This window comes from Gymnodraco acuticeps, unplaced genomic scaffold (assembly GCF_902827175.1).
Source record: "Gymnodraco acuticeps unplaced genomic scaffold, fGymAcu1.1, whole genome shotgun sequence".
In the NCBI taxonomy this organism is placed as follows: Eukaryota; Metazoa; Chordata; class Actinopteri; order Perciformes; family Bathydraconidae; genus Gymnodraco; species Gymnodraco acuticeps.
The window spans coordinates 1,157,069-1,181,065 of NW_022991325.1; the positions used below are offsets into that span (position 1 = coordinate 1,157,069).

Sequence of the window (23,997 nt, forward strand, 5' to 3'; positions counted from 1 at the left end):
AGTTTCAACAGTCACATTAAAACAGTTACTAAATCAGCCTACTATCACCTAAAGAACATATCTAGGATTAAAAGACTAATGTCACAGCAGGATTTGGAAAAACTTGTCCATGCATTTTATCTTCAGTAGACTCGACTACTGCAATGGTGTCTTCACAGGTCTCACTAAAACATCTATTAGAAAGCTGCAGCTGATTCAGAACGCTGCTGCTCGAGTCCTCACTAACACTAAGAAAGTGGATCACATCACTCCTGTTCTGAAGTCTTTACACTGGCTTCCTGTGTGTCAAAGAATACATTTCAAAATACTGCTGCTGGTTTATAAAGCACTGAATGGTTTAGGCCCAAAATACATTTCTGACCTCCTGCTAAATTATGAACCATCCAGATCTCTCAGGTCTTCTGGGGCTGGTCAGCTTTCTGTCCCCAGAGTCAGAACTAAACATGGAGAAGCAGCGTTCAGTTATTATGCTCCAAATATCTGGAACAAACTCCCAGAAACCTGCAGGTCCGCTGCAACTCTGACTACTTTTAAATCCAGGCTGAAGACTTTTATTTTTGCCGCTGCTTTTAATTGAACTCTTCACATCTTAAACTGCACTGTAACTTTTATCCATGTATTTTTTCTTTTAATGTTTATTTTATTAGCTTTTCTTTTAATGACTGATTTTAAATGCCATTTTCTTAATGTCTTTCATTTTTTGTAAAGCACTTTGAATTGCCTTGTGTTGAAAAGTGCTATATAAATAAACTTGCCTTGCCTTTCCTTTAAAAGAGACATGGGTAAACTTTGTAACAACTAAGTCACCAAAGGTGTATTTCTACATGCACAGAATAGTTTAGCTTTGATGGGTTATATCTTCCCATTAGTGCCCACTGTGTTCCACCTTTGCTTTTGAGGCTGCCAAATTTAATTACAGCACCTAAGAGAAAATTGTCTCTGTGACCTTCACAAAACACTGCTTGCTGTTTTTTGAGGACACTCTGTGTGCCGCCAGAGTTCTGGGATACACTCTGACATCTAATCAAGTGTGGCAGCATATTTCTTGTCATTGGTACGTGGTGATGAGCATACTGTATCTAGTAATAGCTAATCTTATTTCTCACTGGCTAATTTTGGTAGGGAGCCTGATATGGCTTGTGTCTCGCAGATTACTTCTTACCTAATTTCCTATCAAGCCCTCAAACGCGAACATTGGCGTTTGGCAGAGGCTTTGCAATCTTTGACGTGCCTGTAGACAAATTAAACGGAGCCCCAGAGAGGAACAATTATGTTTACATGGACCGGGAGGGAATTCTAAAGTTTCATGCAAAGCAACCGATCCAACGCTGATGGCTTGAGCCCAAAGATGTGTTGTGTAGTGCCGACGTTACAACTCTGAGCCGCGAGGATTAGCATCAGCAGATATGTGTGACTGACCGTGTTCTGTGGAAACAAAGAGATCAGATTCTTCCCTACTGCAGAGACGAGGCAACATTTTCTGACGCCAAAGCCACTAACAGTAATTGAGGGAGATGGATACACTCCTAACGAGAATTGAATTAGCATGTTACACTACTACATGAGGACCGCTGGGGTTATAAGCAGAGAGTCTCTTTGCCTGCTAATTGAGTTGGCTGTGGATGAGATGATTGCTAGAGCCATGTATGCTGGTTCCCTCAGAAACTTCAGCAGCACTTATCATCACCGCTCTTACAAAAATCAATGCCATCTGCAAGGACTTAGCATTTTATCATTTGCTCAGGGAATGCACTTGAGGTCAATTATTATCACCATTTCTATGACGAGTTCCTCTCACTATGGTAATGGAGCTTCAAATTATTAAAGTTATGAACACATTTTTCATTTACAAAAGCTTTAAAAATGTCTGTAAATCAACATAAGGAAGAATACTCTGTTCATCCTGTTACTTTAGACCCTTGCTAAGCGCCAGCTCATATGGCAGATTTAACTTTGACTTGTTTTTATTCTTTCCTTAACAGGTCACAGACTGCAGACTGCAAAATTAACATTTGCATATTAATGAAATCTAGATTTTGCTGTCCCGCAGGTATACTATGAACCAGACATTTTTTTAGCTTGATTTGTATTCAAAACGACACAGGCTTCGTTGTGCATTGGCTACAGAAGGAGGCCTTGACTTAAAATAAAAGTCACATTGTCAAAACCACACACACACACACACGCACGCGTGCGCACACACACACACACACACACACACACACACACACACACACACACACACACACACACACACACATCACTTCAGGGGACATTACATTGACTTAAATGCATTTCCTGGAGACTTATCCTAACCTTAACCATAACCAACACATGCTTAACCCTTACCCTTACCTTTAACCTTACCCTAACCCTAATCCTAAACCTAACCAAGTCTTCACCCTAAAATGATTATCCGTAAATCATACAAACAAAACCAAAACGTTGATTTATCTGTTTTCCCGTTTTGGTTTAAAAACTGAATAACGTCGTACTTTTTGGTTTTCCGTTTTGACACCGGTTCTTTTTTAAACGTTAATATGTTTTGGATGCATATTGTTCAAGTATTTGTTCAGGCTGTTACATACAATTAGCCTCTGTTGCTACCTGCTGGTGAGTAAATATTAAAATCAGTTCAAATTGACAACCGGTCCGCGATTGTTATCTGTGTAAAATGTATCTGCCGGTCCTTGGCACAATAAAGGTTGGGAACCTCTGCCTTAACTTACATAACTCATATTTTGACTTAAACAAAATATGATGTATATACACTAGGGGTGTAACGGTTCACAAACATTTCGGTTCGGTACGTACCTCGGCTTTTTGGTCACGGTTCGGTTCGGTACGTTTTCGGTACAGCAGAATTTTTTTTCACAAAACAAAAACATATATATATTTTTTTTTATTATTATTATTAAACTGTGAATAATGTATTCACTCAAATAAATACAAAATATAATAAAATAAACATTAAGGTGCAGCATTTCGATTAACTGAAATAATCTGTATTTGAACTTTACTGTACTAGTACTCACAAAACATAAACTATTAGTTTTGGATTTTTAATTATTATTAAACTGTGAATATTCACTCAAATAAATACAAAATATAATAAAATGAACATTAAGGTGCAGCATTTCGATGAACTGAAATAATCTGTATTTGAACTGTAGCAGCCTACTGTACTAGCACCTAAGCAGCCAGCTTGACATTAGGACTTGCTTGTCATTGTATTTTCATGTTTTTTTAAAGAAAAATGTACTTGTCCACATTGCTTGCCGAAAGGGCAGATCTGCTGGCACTAACAATGTCTCCTGATCAGTGGCGGCGGGTCATTAGGGGCAGGTGGGGCACAGCCCCACCTAGTGTCAGAAGAAAGTATTACAAATAATGATTACAAAAAAATACTAAAAAATAAATAAAAAAACATATAAAAATATATTTTAAGGTCATGTTTAATCATCTGATTCGTCTGTACATTTCTGTTTTAGTCTGTGTTCTTCTAATTAGTGTCTAGAGTGCCGTTTTGAGCTGTTTAGAGCCATGTGGGACAAAACCCGATCCTGCCCCTCCCTCTCACAGTCTAAGTGAACGGTGATTGTAAAAACTACACTGCGCATGCTCAGAGTATTTTTCTATTTAATGTGTGTGGCAAAAAAATAATGACCGTAGGGGCATAGTGCTCCCATCCCCACCATACGTCATCTCACATAATTCAGAATTGATTGGCTGTAAGTACTCACGTGTGCAGTGCTGCGAAACGTCACGTGTAGTTTGAAGAGGAGACGAGAGAGCAGCATATAGCTAACATCACCAGCGATTAAAGAAGTAAAAAACTGAAAGAAAATGAATGAAGTTGACCATTTACTGGAGCACACATTTGAGACACTTAGTCTCGGAGAGAAACTGGAGGTAAAGCGCCTCGGTGCCCACCATCCACCGGATTTCCAAATGGTCCAGACTGCGGGCAAAGTTAAACGTGGGTTTAACGCTGAGTGGTTTGCTAAAAAGAAATGGCTAACGGCGAGCATCCAGAAGAATTCCCTCTTTTGCTTTCCTTGCCTGCTTTTTGGTGAAGATCAAGGTACTTGGTCGAGGACAGGTTACAAGGACTTAAAGCATCTTTCGGAGAGGACAATGAAGCATGAGAGCAGCAACAGTCATTTGGAAAATGCCGTAAAATTGGGATTACTTGGAAGGGTGAATGTTGCAGCTCAGATTGACAGCGCCTACAGACGCGGCATTGATTCTCATAATAGGAAGGTGGAAGAAAACAGGTACGTGCTTGGTCGGATCATCACCTGTATTAAACTGTGTGGGAAATGTGAGACAGCACTGCGGGGCCACAACGAGTCGGCGGACTCTCTGAATCCAGGGATATTCAGGTCAATTTTCGAGACAATGTGTGAGGGCGATTCCAGGCTTCAACGGCACTACGAAGCTCAGCTTGTTTTCAAAGGGACATCAAGCCCCATACAGAATGAACTCTTGGACTGCATGTATGATGTGTACAGGGAGGAAATAGCCAAGCAAGTGGACAACACATCATTTGTTGCCGTTCAGGCCGACGAGACAACCGATGTCTCCTGTAAATCGCAAATGGTGATTGTGCTGCGATACATTATGCCTGACCTCACAGTTACAGAGCGTTTTTTGGAGTTTGTGGAAGTAAAGGACAAAACTGGTGTAGGTCTCTCTAACAGCATCAAGGCTGTTCTGGAACCCCTGAAGCTGAAAGAAAAGCTAATCGCTCAGACCTATGACGGGGCGGCCGTCATGAGCGGTAACGTGCGCGGGGTACAGACGGTGATGAAGGAGACGTACCCAAACGCTCAGTTTGTTCACTGCTACGCCCACCAACTGAACCTGACCCTGCAGCAACTGTGTTCAGCAAGGATGAGCATCCTGAAGGTGTTTTTTGCAGATCTAACTGCTTTTTCCACTTTTTTCTCTCCGGTGCTCCAAAACGTGTTGCAGCTCTTGCAGAGGCAACACAGAGACGCATCCCACGGCCACCGGCTGTGAGATGGAACTTTAAAAGCAGAACTGTGAACGCGGTTTGGGAGACCCGAGATGCACTACTTCAGTGTATGAAGCATATACGCGCACAACCAGGATGGGATGCGGTCACCATAAGTGAGGCATACGGCCTGTCAAAGAAACTGCGGGACCGAGCATTTATGCAGCTCCTGGAGTTTTTTTCGTTGCTTATGCCAGAAGTGGATGTTCTATACAACACTCTGCAAAAACGAAGCATCGATGCACCTGGGATCAACAGCGCGCTCTGCCGTTTCAAGGAAAATGTTCAGAAAATGAGGCAGAAAACTGATGCATTGGCCGCCACTGCTCATGATGGAACAGACGAGCCAGGCCGACGAGTCAGCAGCACAGCGCCGGTGATGAAGGAGGCTTGTGACACAGTCATCTCACAGGTGGAACAGAGGTTCTCACAGAGTGACCATTTGATTGCTGCAAAGCTTGTTGACAGCTCATTCTTCCCACAGCATGTCCTGTCATTTCCTACACCTGAGCTTGACTGCGCCGTGAAACTGTGGCCTGCGTTGGGAAACAAGGAGAAGTTGAAGTCTGAGCTGACCACGCTCTACCGCCACAGTGAGCTTCACACTGGAAACACTGCCCTGTCTCTGTTGAAATCCATTCACGAGAACAACTTGGAGGAAACGTTTGCTGAGACTGTTATTTTGGTCAAAATAATAGTGACAACTCCGATGACGACATCCGAGTCAGAGAGGAACTTTTCCACCCTCAAAAGGATAAAGACTTTCACTCGCAACACCATGGGACAGCCGCGACTTAACGCATTGGCCATGCTTTCAATTGAAAGCCAGTTGATCCAGCAACTACAGGACTTCATCCCCAAAGTGATAGACACATTCTGTCAGAGGAAGGACCGCCGTGCCGCTTTTCTTTTCAAGTGAGCCTTCAGCTTTGGTAAGTTCATTTATGTCATATATTTTGTTGATCTTCTGTGTTTTGCCTCTGCTGGATCGATTGATATTGTGACCTCGATGATGAGTGTCTGTGTTTTCCTTATATTTACAGTCTATGGTGTTTTAATGCTAAAGCATTACGGTTGTTGTTATTGTTAAGAATTACTTTGTGATGGTGACCTTTACTCCATGTATGAAGGTGCATTACTATGACATCCCCACGCTGTGTACGTAAATGTATGCGCTCACAGTGTTGCTCCTGTGGTCTTCAGTATGTAATTTGACACTCCCCCCCTCCCTCTCCTCCCCCCCCCCTCTCTCTGTCCCCCCTCTCTCTCTCCTCCCTCTCTCTGTCCCCCCCCCTCTCTCTCTCTCTCTCTCTCTCCCCCGACCTCTTTCTGCCCCCCCCAGTTTTGTACACCTAGAAACGCCACTGCTCCTGATGTGGAGAAAACCCTCTCGCTAGGGACAGAGGTAGCAGATACAGCCAGGTAGCGCTTTGCTAACATGGCAACATAAGGATATTTGGTGTTTGTAATAGCTTTGGCTCGGTCTGAACTCTCTGCGAGTGGTGGAGGCTTAAATGCTAGTGATGAGTCGGTCGCGAACGAGCCGGCTCAAAGAGCCGGCTCTTTTAAGTGAACGACGGGAGCCGGCTCTCGCCCGCGAACGAGCCATTTTTGCAGAGGGATCTAGATCGGCATGAAGGCACATTATGCAATGTGCAATGTGCACATTATCCCGCTTATTACATGGCCACATTCTCAACAAAGTAACGACATGACTCCCAATATTAATGGAAATGCTTTTATGGATTTAGAAAATGATTTTAGTGATTTAAAAAATAGTTTTATGTATTGATTTAAATTGACATGCATCCGCTAAGAAAAGTAGTCCGTTGTTACTATTTGAACTAACGTAGCAACGGCAGGAACTGCTTCGATAGTGTTTTTGATTACAGATTTTAAAACATCGTTGCTTGCTTTAAAAGTAGCACAATTCATTATGTCAAACCTTGGAAAGTATCTAGATATCCCTGCCCTAATGCCAAAGTAACTGGCAACTGAATATGTGTCGCCGTTTGATGTCTATGTCTGGACCGCTGCGTAAAAAGGAGGGTTTCTGCCCCATTACTTCTCTTCTTACTTCTATAAGAATAAAACACGGAGGACGGAGATCTCTTTTTCTCCCCCTCTTCTGACAGCCCAGCAGCTGATCTAAAGCACACTCCCCTCTCCTGCAGGGGGGCGTGGTCAGCTGCAGCTCACAGAATCAGCCCCCTGCAAAAACAGCGCTGGATGGAGCAAATAGAGCGAAATGAGGCATGGCTAAAATGCAGGATCTTTTTGGTATTTTGAAAAAAAACCTATATTTATATACTTTATATAGGTCGATACAGTAGCCCCTTTTTTTAAATAGTTTTTATGGGTGTTGCTATCTGTTTTGTGTAGTGTGGTTCTACAAGCAAGTCAATGCATTCATTGGGTGGTATCAGAGAGTTGCACGGGTCTGTAAATGCAATGAAAACAATTGGCCACAGCAAATCATTTATATTAAACATGTAATTTTTACTTTTGAATACTTCAGTACAAAGGATGTATTGAATAATTTAAGTGATATATGTGTACAAATATAAATCATTAGTCAAAACAGGGCTACATTTGATTTAATTAAAAGGTATAATATGTGGTAAACTGAAGAGCCGTTTGGGAGCCGAAAGAGCCGGCTCTTCTTGGTGAGCCGAGCCAAATGATCCGGCTCACCAAGAAGAGCCGGAATTCCCATCACTATTAAATGCTATTGGGAGTTGGGTTTGCACTTCAGTCTTTTTTCTTTTGGTACCGGTGATATTCACGTTCGGGTGATGCCTTTTCAAGAGTGTGCAAGTTTGATGTATTGCCAGCCGCGTAACCAATTTTAGTTGAACAATGCCGACAAACAGCTTTGGTTCGGTCCACCTGTCTTTGTCCGTCATCCTTGTACGTAACTGCGAAACCAAAATGTTCCCAAACCGGAGACTTCAATGATGCTGGAGGATTTTCGAGCTCAACTTTATCTGCGTTCGCCATTAATTTTTGACAGTTCCTCAAATTACTGACTACATTTGAACGCATCCCTCTGACCTATGCCTCTCATCCAATGAAATGACTTGCTCGCTCTATGACGCGTTGAACCCAATGTGAGCAAATTACTCTGAATAGGCGCTTTCACACTGCGGTAATTTTCCCACAAAGGTTCATGTGAACTTAGTTCATGTGAACTCTTTTATCGCGTTCACACCAAAAAGAGCCGGTACTAAAATTAGTTCATGTGAACCTTTTTACCCCCTCGAAAGTCCCTGCTAGAGAGCAGGGACTTTCGAACGGCTCTTTTGTGAGAAAAGAGCTAAATTTCTGATTGGCTGGAAGGATTGCAAACCACGCCCCGTAAAACTCCCAAAAAGTTTTGTGAAGCCGCCATTTTATTATCCTCGCATTAGCATTATTAGCACTAGCATTAACCCAGCGCAGAAACGCAGATAGACTAACTTATGGCAACACAAAATAAAACATGGGAGTGGTGGAGATGAGGAGGTGTCGGCGTTCTGGCGATTTACTCGGAAGGCTTCAGTAGAAGCTGCTGGGAGTCCCAGCAGCTTCTACTGAAGCCAGTCCCTAACTCCGGGGACTTCCGGCCGGGGACTTTGGGCGGCAGTATACGCCGTGAAGTGGTTTGCGGCCTGCCAGTAAACCCAAAGCAGAAGAAGAACAAGTGACGCCAGCGGCTTCATTTGCCTAATCCACCCCCAGGGACTTTTTCCAGTGTGAACGCGATCTGTACTTAGTTCATGAGAACTAAAGAGTTCTCATGAACTAAATTCACATGAACCTTTGTGGGAAAAGTACCGCAGTGTGAAAGCGCCTATTGCTGCGACGCAGTACCTGAGATTACTTCCAAAAAGTTATTCACGTTCTCAATTGTTTACGTTTAACGTTATATTCGTTCGGTACACTTTGGTACACACCTGTACCGAACCGAAGAGCCCGTACCGAATAATTTCGGTACGGGTACGTGTACCGTTACACCCCTAATATACACTGATGATAGATCATAGAGTGACAAAGCTCTACAGAACAGAAAGGAATAAATATATGTTCAACTTTGTGGGGTGTGAGCTTAAGTAGAGCCTCACCTGTGACTGGTGCTCCTCATCCTTGTTAACACCCTGCACCTGCAGCAGGTTCTTGGCCACACCCACACACGGCAGCCCTGAAAGCACCCCGAGGTGACACGCCAGGCCGAACTCTGCAGGGAACAAACAGGGCCTGGGTCAGATTCAAATGCCGGTTTGCTCTTGATAGAACAGTGTTGACTTTGTGTTATACATTAAAGAAATGTATTATCGTGACATGAAAACAGCCTTGCACACATGCAACAAAAACATCAGTATAAGCTAAATTATTATAAACACTGCTATTGGCCTTGGACTTTATCAATCGCTGCATCCCTAGTAAATGCAGCAACACCTAAATTAACGCGGTCATTACTTACACACACGTGCTTTTTTTGCCATTAATGTATAAAAATGCATTTTCTGACTGCCACTAAACACATCCTGCTGTAAATAAAAAAGAAGGCACAAATATTGCAAACACTTTCCCTGTGTCGGCATAGAGCAGCCTGACCTACCTCTGTAGTGGAATAGACCATTCCCATCCACAAACACCACCTGTGGAGAGGGCACAATGGGAAACAAATCACCTATAGCTGTAAAGAGTTGTATTTGTCAAGGTTGAAGACATTTGCACGGCAGACATTTTAACATGTTAGATCAGGAAAAGCACAGGTGTGATCCGTAATGTTAATCAGGCTGCTGAGAGACTGCAGTGCAGCAGAGGCATCGTGTTGTTATGGGATCCACCTGTGCTTCTTTTCTGAATGAAGTTAACACCTTAGCAGGGAAACTTTTTTCTGCGTATCTACAGTCTCTCACCCCAACCTCTCTGTGCCTCTGTCTGATGTCACGTAAAGTGTGAGATAACAGAATGTTTTATCCTGAGCTTCAAAAGTTAAAGTTAGAAAGAGACAAGATCTTCACACTGATACTTCCAGTCCCCCCACACTTATGAACCCTGGAAGCCAAAAGTGACTCGAAATTCATATTTCCGCTGTGAATCAGGACCGTCAAAGGGCCAGATAAAGGGAGCGGTGAGGTGTCAGGAGAAGTGTTTGTGTGTGCAGGATTTTGTGTGTGTATGGGGTGAAAGTGTGTTGTTTCTGCGCACCTGCGAGCATGCTGAGAGAGTGGGAGGAAGAGAGGGAGGTGCGTGGATAGCGACAGACAGAAGGGAGTGGGTGAGGAGGAATTATAGACGGCTTCTTGAGAAACAGTGAGCGCTTTGTCACAGGAGTTGAAATTAATTCAGCGTGTTTTAATGTTCAAGTTTTCACTTTTTGAATGAGCCCAATAGTGTCAGTAGGTTGGCTGTCTGGTTGTGTGTGACAGTAATTTAGATCTAATTTGGAAATCCATTGCTGTCTGAAATATACAGATACTTCCCAAAAGTACAATAAATGTACTGTATCACTTGTATCATGTAGTGTCTAAAATTGCACACATACCAGAGGTGACCAACGCAATTGTTAGCTAGCTAGCTAGCAATGATTGTTGGCTGTACAAACTGCTCAAATAACCCTATACAATTAACACTTTATTATTTTCCTCAACAACTAATATAGCACATTCCCTAAATAGTAAAAAAAAACATACCTATAACCTTTATGTGTACAGTATAGTCCTATATTTATTTACCGGAGCAACTGCAATGATGGATGGTCCTGTAACTCCCGTTCAGTAGCCAAGATGGCGGTCATTTAGTGTGAAAAGTGACCAGCACACTCAACTTTCTGACCATTATGAGGACACCATCTAGGTACACATAGTACATTTTGCCATACTTCGCAATGGGATGCACTTATGCACATAAAACAGCAAATGTAAGTACCGTTTTTGTTTTGTTTATTGTGCATGCCTTCAAAAATGACTTACCAACATCCCAGCCTCATCTGTACTTTGCTTCCCTAGCTAGCAGGTCATGACAAAAACTGATTCTAATGTGTTAGCATGCTAGCATGCTGAGTTAGCATTACAATCAGAGCAAAACTAAGCCCAGGTCCACCTGAGGGTAACAAAGTAAACATACTGTAAGGAGAGCAGAGACAATATCACATAACAAGCTGACAAGATTTATCATAGCAGAGTATGTATGATGATGAGGTGTTAGTTTTCATGGGCTTATTATTTACGACCCACCCTGGCTAGTTCCCCTTGTCTCCCATCTTAAACCTCTGAGCCACAGCCGACCCTGAATACACTCTAACATCTCAAACAGTTGTTAATTATATGTTTATAATTGTACCTCAAGTCATTGGAAGGACTCTTCTAGCACTTCAATGAAGCACTTTAATGTGTGCAAAAGCTGACCTGAGGAAGAAGTTGGGGCTGGTCCCTCTCCAGACGCTGCAGAGACTCCAGGAGGAAGGGGGTTTCTCTGAAGGCCAGGAAGCCGGCTATGTAGGGGGCTGTCAGGGTCACCATCTGGCTGTCCTCATACAGCAGCTGGGGAAAGAAAAGGGGACGGAGTGCTGGGTTTCGGTTCAAATGTATTTTTTGCTTAGCAATGTTCCAAACTGAGGGAAATGACTCGGAAGTACTTCAGTGGCAGCCATGAGCTCATATACTTCCCTTGTTATCTACCGGACTATCCTTTACGAAAGGAAAGGAGACATTGATGTCCCACAATTCCCTGCAGCCACAATATTTACGCACACACAAGAATCATGTAAGTAACGGTGCTTCTCAAAGAGGCCCTATTCTGCATTTTTGGGTTTTCCCTTTCCTGTAGTGTGTTATAGGCATGGTTATAGGTCTGTGTGCATGTAAATGGTCTGCAAAGGCTAAAATCCCAAAGTTCCTTCCAGAGGGAGTTTATCTCATGTACTCATTTAAAGATAGTGTAATGAACATAGACAGTCTATACAGTAAGGAGATGAAGGGCAGAATGACTTTAAAACTCTTAGGGTACTTTCTAATTGATTTATTATATATATATTTTGACGACATTTGTGTTTCCTTGCATGAAAAGTGATTAGGAAAGACAAAGGCTCAGACCATAGCTCTGATACCCACCCTGCTTGCTCATCGTTTGACAAGACTCTGTTTTTCTGTGTTTTTTGTGAGTTCAGTACAGTTTTACACTAAAGAAGGTTCATATTTTAGCCTCAATTTTAACTTACATTCTCCCTCTGCTTACACTCGAGTAATTTTTGAATACCTATTTAATGAGAATAAGAAGAGGGAGCCTGAGGTCCTCATTTTTCATTGCCAACGACTGCCTTCTGTATTGTTATTCATATGAATAATTAAGAACTTTAACTACAAGCAATAAAACATGCAGACGCTCTCATTGAGGTGCATGGAGGCCAAAACACACGCCTCGACACAAGGACGTTTTGAGAACAGAAAGGTCAACCAGCATTCAGGATGTCAATGTCCTTCACCCCTCCTCTGCTACACACGGTGAACAAACAACAGGCTGTGATGTTGGAGAAGGTTATGGCCGGGAATCATAACGAAGTGTCATTCTCACTGATTTTCCACATTTACAGTTTTAAAAGTGTGCAGAGCTCCTTTTCAAGACCTGTGTATTTAAATGCAACGTGACAAACTGTGTGTCATGTATTACTTTGTGTCATAAATGCCCTTAGGTGAGAGTGTTAGAGTAAAACGAAAGCAAGCAGGGAACATAGTCCCATTATTGAAAAGCATTTCTAGACAACATTTCTTTAGCCTCATTGGGTCCATGCATCAGCAGCGTACACAGTGATAAATGACATTAATTACAGCGGGTTATATAATGAGGCAGGCCCGGCTCCAGGATTAAATGACTGAGGGGGCTGTTAAAAAATCCGAGGGGGCGATTTGTTTTCAAAACAACGAAAAATACTGGCAATGTAATGATTTGACACACCAAGCTTTTTTCCTTCTCACTGCTCTACAATCTCTTTGCTTCTTTATTTTTATTCCGGATTGACCCCTCTCATTCTGTTGTTTTCCTCTGATCTTTAATAATAGATAGTACATTTTTAGATGGCTGCACTTTGGTTAACAGACTAACATTGATTTCCTCCATTTATAAATTGACAGGCTCTGTAATTATACCATAACCTTTTCTGCTCTATCCCTTAACTCGTCTTCCTATACAGATGTACTTACTTAGTATCTACTCTAGTCAGGTTAGGATTAAAGAAACCTTAATCTGGTTGATTTTTTATTTTCAGGATTGAATGTTCAAATCAAGACCTAAAACCTGGCATTTCATAAGAAAGTGACTAATATATAAACCAAATGTAATATTGGATAAAACACTACACCAAATGGACAGACACAGATTAAAAATAAAAATAAAGTCCCCTGGTTTGTCTCTAGAGTCTAACTGCCATGAGAAAAATCAAATCAATGTTCTAAAATCCGTCGCTGGATGTCGCTCATTGTACCAATACGGTTGATATAATGCATAACATATTATTATTCTAGTAAAAGGGCTCGCTTTGGCAAAAACCTGATCCATACAGACAGCCCTAAAGTGGTGCTATCTGTAGTTGTCTGTCTTATTTTCTGTTGATGTCATATTGTTTTCACCAGGGCCGGCCCTTAGGCATAGGCAGTATAGGTGAATGCTAAGGGCGCATCAACCCATCGGGGGCGCCGAAAATTGGGGAGAAAAATTACATCATGTATTTTTTAGCTGCCCGGATTATAACAGACAAAGACTCATTCTGAAAACTGCACTGGAACAACTCAACATCAAGGACATTAAAGTCAATTTACGAAAGTAAATCAAGAAATGAAGTAAACAAGCTGATCTTCAAGTTCCTCAAAAACACTGGTCTGAGGACAAGGATTTCATATAAACATTTAATAAATCAACAGTAGGTGGCGATATATGGTCCAAGTGGAAGCGATTCGCCATTAAAGAAAATAGAAGAAGTAGTAGAAGAAGAAATACGCTAATGCTACAAACAGGCACAACACTGTTACTCTGTTTTTACTGACCTGTAACATTTGATTTCACCTTTCTCTATTTTTTTTAACGCACGTTCAAAAACGGGAACATTTTTGGGAGTTTCAACCGGGTACCACCCACCGAAAACGGGGACTCTGCCCGGAAAACGGGGACGTTTTGGTCACCCATCCGACCGTGTTTACAGCTAGCACACACGCTAACATTAAGACTACAAGCTCACTTGGGGTTGAGGCTTGTTTACACGTTGCTTGACTGCCTGCCCACATATCTGATTTAAACGTAGTAACGTGTATTGGGGAAAATAATTATTTTAAAGTTATTTAATAATTGTGACATTTATTGTACTTTTTGATGGATGAATGATGCTCAAAGTGAGGGGGCAAATAATACAACTGAGGGGGCAATGCCCCCTTTTGCCCCCTCGTGGCGCCGGGCCCGTAATGAGGAGGGGCCGGCAGCCCATGCTAATGCACAGATAAATACAGCGAGGAGGAATGCTTGTGAAAGGCTGTGCAGGAAAAGGATAATGAAGTGAAAACTGGGACCGCCAAGGTCACCTTAACAACATTCGGCTTAACAAGACTCGACCTTGAGCTCAATGAGCTGCACTGCATATTAAACCTCCACTCTCCTGTGTATTCATATTTGTATGCCTGGCTTTAAGTGTTTCAAAAGATTGGAATTGGATGAGCTGCAACATTCACCATTCTTTTTTAAATGTTACCTTATCCATGAGAGTGTAAAGTAATTAGAGGGTTGAAATGAATGAATGACATTGAAAACCCCCTTTGAGATTAGATGTTTTAATAAGAAACAACCACTTTTCACAGGTAACTCCTATCTTCTTCATGATACTATACAGTAGGTGTACTGTTAAAGTGCACTTTGGGTAAGCATATTATTTACACCACATCTTGATCCTTGAAAACTTAAATACATTTAAAAAAACTGGAAAATAATGTGAAAAAGGTTTAACACACTGAAAAAACTTAAACGTTTACTTTTTTTTTTGTGCAGGTTTAACTTAAAGCTGCTATATTCTATATTTATAACAACAGAGCAAAGAAGTTCATGATGAAGGGTCGTAGCAGGAATTATTGGAATGGTTTAAGGTGAATTGGAAATCACCAACCGTCAGCCTCGGTGAAAGTATGAGTCATTTCCCTGAAGACTGTTCCTCAGTGGGGTAAAGTAACTAAGTACATTTAGTTACATGTTCGTTCTTTACTTTCCATTTAATGCCACTACATTTATTTCAACACATATATCATATCATCAGTGTTGGGCAAGTTACTTTTAAAAAGTAACTAGTAATAGTTATAGTTACTGCTCTCAAAAAAGTAACTAGTTACTTTATTAGTTACTAAATTATAAAAGTAACTAGTAACACGTTACTTTACTTTAATTTCAAAATAATAACAATACAAATACAAGTTGTTGTGTTGTTCTGTGGCACCGTAAGAGAAAAGACAACTCCCCACATGTACATTAGTTAGGTGCTTCAGGAGATTGGCATTGCTGTTATTCGATGTGGACAATGCTTTCTGTCCTGCACACAGTTTACATTTGACTGTAATATTTTTTGCATCCTTTATCCCCACACATTGAAAATAGTGGTTATATCTCCAAGTTGTAAATGCGCTGCTGCTCTCGCTGATACTTGCATCTGCCATAGTGTGTGTGTGTGTGTGTGTGTGTGTGTGTGTGTGTGTGTGTGTGTGTGTGTGTGTGTGTGTGTGTGGTGTGTGTGTGTGTGTGTGTGTGTGTGTGTGTGTGTGTGTGTGTGTGTGTGTGTGTGTGTGTGTTGGTGGTGGGATTATCTCGGCAAAGGAGAAGTGCTCACTATCACAGATTTTTTCAGATTTGTGAACAATATTTGAGAGAAATGGTTATTTTGTGTATATAGAAAATGTTTTAGATCTTTGAGTTCATCTCATGAAAAATGGGAGCAAAAACAAAAGTGTTGCATTTATATTTTTGTTCAGTGTGTGTGTTATTTAGATACTCTAGTGATATATGTCCTTTCTATTGTGAATGTGTATATACTTGCTGCTAATGTTAATTGTATTATATTTGTACCTTATTGTAACTTTTAAATATGTTGTACTTGTGTAAAGCCTGTACACACACGCTGCTGCGACAAAATAATTTCCCAATATGGGATAAGTAAAGCATCCATCCATCATCAATCCATCCATCATCAATCCATCCATCATCAATCCATCCATCATCAATCCATCCATCATCAATCCATCCATCATCAATCCATCCATCATCAATCCATCCATTCATCCATCCATCATCAATCCATCCATTCATCCATCCATCATCAATCCATCTATTCATCCATCATCAATCCATCCATCTATTCATCCATCCATCATCAATCCATCCATTCATCCATCCATCATCAATCCATCTATTCATCCATCCATCATCAATCCATCTATTCATCCATCCATCATCAATCCATCCATTCATCCATCCATCATCAATCCATCCATCATCAATCCATCTATTCATCCATCCATCATCAATCCATCCATCATCAATCCATCTATTCATCCATCCATCATCAATCCATCTATTCATCCATCCATCATCAATCCATCTATTCATCCATCCCTCATCAATCCATCTATTCATCCATCCATCATCAATCCATCCATCTATTCATCCATCCATCATCAATCCATCCATTCATCCATCCATCATCAATCCATCCATCTATTCATCCATCCATCATCAATCCATCCATTCATCCATCCATCATCAATCCATCTATTCATCCATCCATCATCATCCATCCATCATCAATCCATCCATTCATCCATCCATCATCAATCCATCTATTCATCCATCCATCATCAATCCATCCATTCATCCATCCATCATCAATCCATCCATCATCAATCCATCCATTCATCCATCCATCATCAATCCATCTATTCATCCATCCATCATCAATCCATCTATTCATCCATCCATCATCAATCCATCCATTCATCCATCCATCATCAATCCATCCATCATCAATCCATCTATTCATCCATCCATCATCAATCCATCCATTCATCCATCCATCATCAATCCATCCATCATCAATCCATCCATTCATCCATCCATCATCAATCCATCCATCTATTCATCCATCCATCATCAATCCATCTATTCATCCATCCATCATCAATCCATCTATTCATCCATCCATCATCAATCCATCTATTCATCCATCCCATCATCATCAATCCATCTATTCATCCATCCATCATCAATCCATCTATTCATCCATCCATCATCAATCCATCTATTCATCCATCCATCATCAATCCATCCATTCATCCATCCATCATCAATCCATCCATCATCAATCCATCATCAATCCATCCATCATCAATCCATCATCAATCCATCCATCATCAATCCATCATCAATCCATCCATCATCAATCCATCCATTCATCCATCCATCATCAATCCATCTATTCATCCATCCATCATCAATCCATCCATTCATCCATCCATCATCATCCATCCATCATCATCATCTATTCATCCATCCATCATCAATCCATCCATTCATCCATCCATCATCAATCCATCTATTCATCCATCCATCATCAATCCATCCATTCATCCATCCATCATCATCCATCCATCATCAATCCATCTATTCATCCATCAATCATCATTTTTATTTAATTTTTGTATTTCAATCATCAATCCATCCATCTATTCATCCATCATCAATCCATCCATCTATTCATCCATCATCATCCATCCATCTATTTATCCATCCATCATCAATCCATCCTTATATTCATCAATCCATCATCCATCCATCATTAATCCATCCATCTATTCATCCATCATCAATCCATCCATCTATTCATCCATCCATCTATCTAATCATCAATCCATCCATCCATCCATCCATTATCAATCCATCCATCATCATCAATCCATCCATCTATCTATTCATCAATCCATCCATCCATCATCAATCCATCCATCTATCTATTCATCAATCCATCCATCCATCCATCCATCTATCTATTCATCAATCCATCCATCCATCTATCTATCTATCTATCTAGTATCCATCCATTCATCTATTCATCCATCTATTCATCCATCCATCCATACATCTATTCATCCATCTATTCATCCATCCATCCATACATCTATTCATCCATCTATTCATCCATCTATTCATCCATCCATCCATACATCTATTCATCCATCTATTCATCCATCAATCCATCCATCTATCCATCCATCTATTCACCAATCCATCCATTCATCTATTTTAACTTGCTAAAAAATTCAACAGTGTTTTTAAATTGCCACCCTAAGGGTCAATGATGTGCCATTGTGCCTACATGTTTCCGCTGCGGTGCTCGGACCCCCACATATTTTTTTACAATATGTCTGTGGTCTAAGATAAAAGGGAAAGGGCTGTACAGTTTTTAGAAGGGGTAGATTATGCCGAAATGAGCAAAAGTTCTGAGTGCAAAGTATAAAATACATCATATATATTGTCATCTGTCATTATTCATGTTAAATATGTGATGTGAATGCAGGTTCACATCAGGTGAGTGCAGGTTTTCCGGCAGTGGCTCAGTCAGTAGGGGCTTGAACTGTGAGCCGTAGGGTTGCCGGTTCAAGTCCCCGACCAGACATAAATATGGAGTGTGGACTGCTACTTGGAGAGGTCCCAGTTCACCTCCTGCCCTGTCGTGGTGCCCTTGAGCAAGGCACCGGACAACAGACCTATCAGACATCCCGCCTGTCACCACTAGAGGTCACCAGAGCTCACAGATTCCTGAGTTTATGTGGAGCAACCTTTTATATACAGTGTGTGGTATTAACCAGTGATGGAAGAAGGATTCAGATGCTCTTCTTAAGTAAAACTCCTCCATTCAAAATCGTATTTAAGTAAAGTTAAAAAAGTATTATCAGAAAAATGTACTTAAAGTATAAAAAGTGAAAGTAATCATTGTGCAGAAAAATTGCCTTTATCTGTGTATATGATTATATTTAAATATGTGACTTTTCTAGATAATATTGTAGCATTTTACTGTTGTAGAAAAACAAAGTTCTGATTTACTTTTTGTAAAATATTTAAATAAGTTGTCTCTTTAGTGACTTGAAGAGTTAAAGAGTCCACTAGTTTCATTTTTAGAGATGCTTTAGTTGAAAGTAGCTTAAGCTGTTATATTTAGTGCAGTAACATGACATGAATCCCCTTTTAAATGTAGTGGAGTGGAAGAATAAAGCAGCATTAAATGAAAATACTCACGTTAAAGTACAAGTACAGTACCTATCATTTGTACTTAAGTACAGTACTTGAGTAAATGTACTTAGTTACTTCCCTCCTCTGGTAGTCAGTGAGGGGACAGCTCACCTGCAGGTCGGGGTAGCTGAGCACCACGAGCTGGGCACAGGCGTTCACATCGTCCCCTTTGATGAAGGACAGGTCCACCCCCCCCACCCTCTGCAGGCCAGAGAAGTCCGGAACCCTCTGCCAGTCCTCGGTGTCCCCCTCCACCACCTGCTGCCTGAGGAGGGCCTGCTCGCTGCAACAAGCAGGGACAACACTCACACCAATGCAAATGGACAGATTGGGTTGACATGAATTTGAATTTTTGGACAACTTAATCACATTTTTCTGTCTTACAATACTGCTGAAGATGTATTTATTTCAGTGATAATGTAAAAAATGTATAAGAATAATATACCCAGTGCCACAGTATAATGTAGAATAATGATATTTCTTTAAAAAAACGAAATACAAAAACGAAGGTGGAACCATGTGTTGGTGATTTTCTGACTAATTGTTTCAACTTTAGGAGTTTTATCCCAAATGTTTAATTTTATGATCACAGAAGCTTTACAGTTTATTCTAGTTTATTTTGGTCATATTAACTTATAAAACTACACAGATGATAAATACACAAAAAAATAATGATGTTGTTGTGATGAAAAAGCCGCTTTATGGTGTAAAGTTTATTATACCTAACCTTTTTAGAGTCATTATTTTGTACAATTCTCTTTAAATGTAAACTCTGGAAATATTCAAAAGACACAAAATAAATTATATGTCTATTAAATATACACTCAAGAGTCCCAAACTAATTAAATACAAATGTTAAACTATTTCACAACTCCTTATACTGCACACCACGTCTGTAAACCTAACTAGATAAACAAGTTTTTCATTTGGAAACACTTCTGGATAGTTTGAAAGCATCAGTTGTTTACTTTTAAAAAAAGTAATCGTGACACATACAAATTCCACAAAATCTTTCAACTTGAGAGCATGTGAGCTGATAAATGATATGTTGGTTGACTCATGATAATCAGGTCTCTTATGAATTCCATTAGAGGTTTTCTGTAGCATCAACATTTGATTTGGTATTGTCTCCTCAGATTTCCACAAAGTAGAATAAGTTGTTTTGTGCAATATTGCAACGGAGCACACACAGTATTACTCAATTATATATTAGGTCACCGTATTGGAAATATTTATCATTTTTTAAACATTAGTCAAATCATCATTACAATATACATTCAAATGATAATAGGTATATATTTTTAAGAGGATCCTTACCAAAAGAATGCATTCATTATCAATTAATTGTGCAGCCATAATTTATATTTAGTATCAAATGTTTATCTTCTGTTTGTAGTTGGTCTATAACTCACTTATTTTGTATATTTATAATGTGTATTTGATAGAGATACACTATAGATATCTTTCACTGTTGATTTGTATATATTTACTGTTTATGTGTTTGTTTACTGGTTATATGTGTTATATTATGTTAATTTTAAATTTGATTTATATGCGATGCCCTGTTTACAAGCTGCTGTAATGTTTCAACATTTTAACTAAAATGTGAATCTAACATAATCTAAAATTATTAAATACACACGCGCGCGCGCGCACACACACACACACACGACTTAATAGTGAATCACTAGCCTTCTCATTACAACCTCACACATCAGTGCTGCTGAGGACTGGTGGCATTACTCCATAGAGACAGAGAGCAGTGAAGAACCTTCTGTCAGCACACACGGAGCACTGCTTCATATCAAGCTAATACTTAGCCAATGATAACAAGTGGGATAAGTTCCATTGAGTTGTATAGTAGAAGTCACGTGTAATGAATATTAGACCAGAACAGCTCTAACCTCTCCCACTGTTTCACCAAATCTTCTGCGGGACGAGCAGACATCTCTATCCGCCGGCTGAGGAGGACACTGTCCGCAGAAATGATTTTTAATTCATAAAATCCACTGACAGCAGCAGCGTGACGTCGGTTAGTGTAGCGCGGGGGTGGCGTACCTATTTTGCTTCCGCGTACCGCGTCAAAGCGAGGGCGGAGCCTGCGCGGGGCGCCACAGTTGTGTTGAGCGGGAACATCATGCCCTCTAATGGCCAAAAGAGAGTACTATACTTAGAGAGAAATTACTGAATGCAACGCGTTATTCTACTCTACTGGAACTACAGCTTCTATCTCTTGTATTCATTGGGAACAGGGGCGGACTGGCCATACCTGTGTGTTCTGGAGAATCACAGAACGGCCGGTCGTCAGCGGGCATTTAAGTTGGTCCCCCAACTCAATCAATGTAACACTGATCCACACATGTACTGCAGTTGCTATTTCTGGTTATAAAAAGCTACATATTTCAGTTTATTTTATATTTAATGGACTGTAATTGATGCACAAGTCACGGCAGCTGGAATTTTACTAGATCGGAGACAGCTTTAAATCCTTAAAGTAAGGCAAATAATAATAATGACGAGCTAAGAGCTTAATGACATTGATGGATTACTAAATGTGACTCATGGGCCCAAACATAGGCGGCGCGTGATCGAGGCTCAGGTTTGGGAAGGCTAAATCACTTTTTTTTTATCTGACGCTGCCCGCCTCCGGCGTCTATAGAAAAGAGATCAACTCAGTGAAAGCACCGCCTGCTGACCGATCAGAGCTCAGTGTGTGGAGTTTAAATATATCAAGTCATATTACAGGAAAAAGGAAATGCAGTTTAAACTGCCGTATGCAGAGAAGACGCCGACGTGTCGCACTTATCATTCATATCACACTGACATCACATCATCAATCAGATCATCGATATCACAATATGTCCTTATCTGAGTCAGCTTCTCGAGCCGTATCTGGCCGTGCAACACTTAGTTACATTGTCACTCATGTAGACGTATTATTTTACACATTAAGTTGACGAAACACTCAACTCAAATGTAATAAAGTCAGATCCCCTCGTGTTTTAGATGGGGCAGTATAATAAAACTGTTGTACGCTTTCAAACACTCGGTAGTTTATTTTTTAACGAGTTGTTCTGTATTCTCCTTGCAGGTGCAACTATGTGGCTTGTATCCTGGATTATATGTTTAAGTCATCATGGATGTTTAAAGTTCATATTTGTCTAATATTAGTTTACTTTTCATTAATGAAGTATGACGCTGCGCTGTCAGTACACTTGTCCCTGTTTGTGATTGGTCAAATGTAGCTAACCCCGCCCCTTTCACGTGAACGCGTTCTCAGCTGGAGAGAGAAACCCTGGCTTGATTTACCGAGTTGATAACCAGCGCTAATGTCAAAGACACACACATTAGACATTATATATGTATTTTACCAGGATGCAGTTACACTAATATTTGGGCAGGCTTAGACTTCCCTAGCCTACAGCACCCGCCGCCCCTGTGCCCAAAGTATCAGGGCACCCCCTGGTCTTCACCAACAAATATCACTCAGTGACAACAACAAATAAGAGACTCAAACTGACCACAAGAAAAACATACAAAAGGCACAATTGTAGCTAATGTTTGAGTAAAGCAGTGATGACTATCATTTACTGTAAACTGCAGTTGCTCTGATAGACTAAAGGCCAAGATTCAAACCACATAACTAAAATGTCTTCAATGTATTTCTTACTAAATATCCTGTCTATCAAATAAATGCAGAAAATATGCTGAAAATCATGCCAATCTTAAACAAATGTTTGTTAAATATGGTGTGCCTCAGGGCTCTTACCCCTCCTCTCTTTTGAGTGTTTCACCCCTTTCTAAATAATATGAAATCATGGAACTCATTTCTGCTGTCTGTCGCACAGAGTATACAGTGCTATACGAATTAGAATTTAGAGCGTAGAAGAAAGTTGTTTTTCATAACTGTGTGATCTCACAAAGTTTGACTGCCAACAATCTGTGTCCTTTGATTCTCTTCTATGCTTTGATCTACACCTTTAAAATATCAACAGTACGTCCCCCCCCTACATACAGTCAAACACTGACAGCAGAACTGACAGAACCATTGAGGGGGGAACAAAACAGAAAAAGAGTCACATCATATCCTTTTTTTCTTTTTTAAAGAATAATCATTATTCAAGTCAGTGATGCAGCAAACATAAGACATTTTTATGAGTAAAAAATCCTTATATCGCTCATTTTCAGGTTTCATATCAGTATGTAGTGTCTCTACATGTCTCCATGCTTTAATGTTCAAAAAGCTCTTTATTTTTCTCATACTGCCTGTGCTGCAGCACCTCTTTTCACCCTCTGTCCGAAACCAGAGCCCAGTCTGCTCTGATTGGTCTGTTGTGATTGGTCAACTGCTTAGAGTTGTCCCACCCCTTAGCCATCATACATTGTGTTGGGGCACTAGCCAATAGAAGCACAATTGTTACTTAGTAATGTCACCATGTTGCAGAAGTAAACAAAGGAGTCCAATCGAGGTGTTTCAGACAGGGGGAGTGTGTGTTTTTGTTTTTGTTTGGCAAAAGATGCAGTTTACATTTCTCTTTTAATTAAAATAAACTGTCCAGGCCAAACATATTCTTTTAGTTTTGGATCTTAAATGTAGCTTCATTCATCACCCAAGCAAAACTAAATAAGACATTGATAACAGACGAAAAATAGATAGACAAAAATAAATGTGACACACTTGCATG

The 23,997-nt window shown here is 40.4% G+C and overlaps 1 protein-coding gene across 2 annotated transcripts in view; it reads right to left on the reverse strand.

Annotated features, from left to right (window-relative positions):
• The window catches only part of LOC117562548 (endonuclease V-like), a 173,850-nt gene extending 152,503 nt beyond the window's left edge, over positions 1 to 21,347 (reverse strand). For both annotated transcript variants that reach the window (XM_034240400.1, XM_034240401.1), the window contains exons 1-5: positions 21,217 to 21,347; positions 19,424 to 19,595; positions 11,416 to 11,550; positions 9,621 to 9,660; positions 9,124 to 9,236 (exon numbers count right to left, since the gene is read on the reverse strand). In XM_034240400.1, coding sequence (XP_034096291.1) covers positions 9,124 to 9,236; positions 9,621 to 9,660; positions 11,416 to 11,550; positions 19,424 to 19,595; positions 21,217 to 21,260 — 504 coding nt within the window. In that variant the 5' untranslated portion in view covers positions 21,261 to 21,347. The remainder of the gene's footprint in view (positions 1 to 9,123; positions 9,237 to 9,620; positions 9,661 to 11,415; positions 11,551 to 19,423; positions 19,596 to 21,216) is intronic.
• Between the last annotated feature and the right edge of the window lie 2,650 nt (positions 21,348 to 23,997).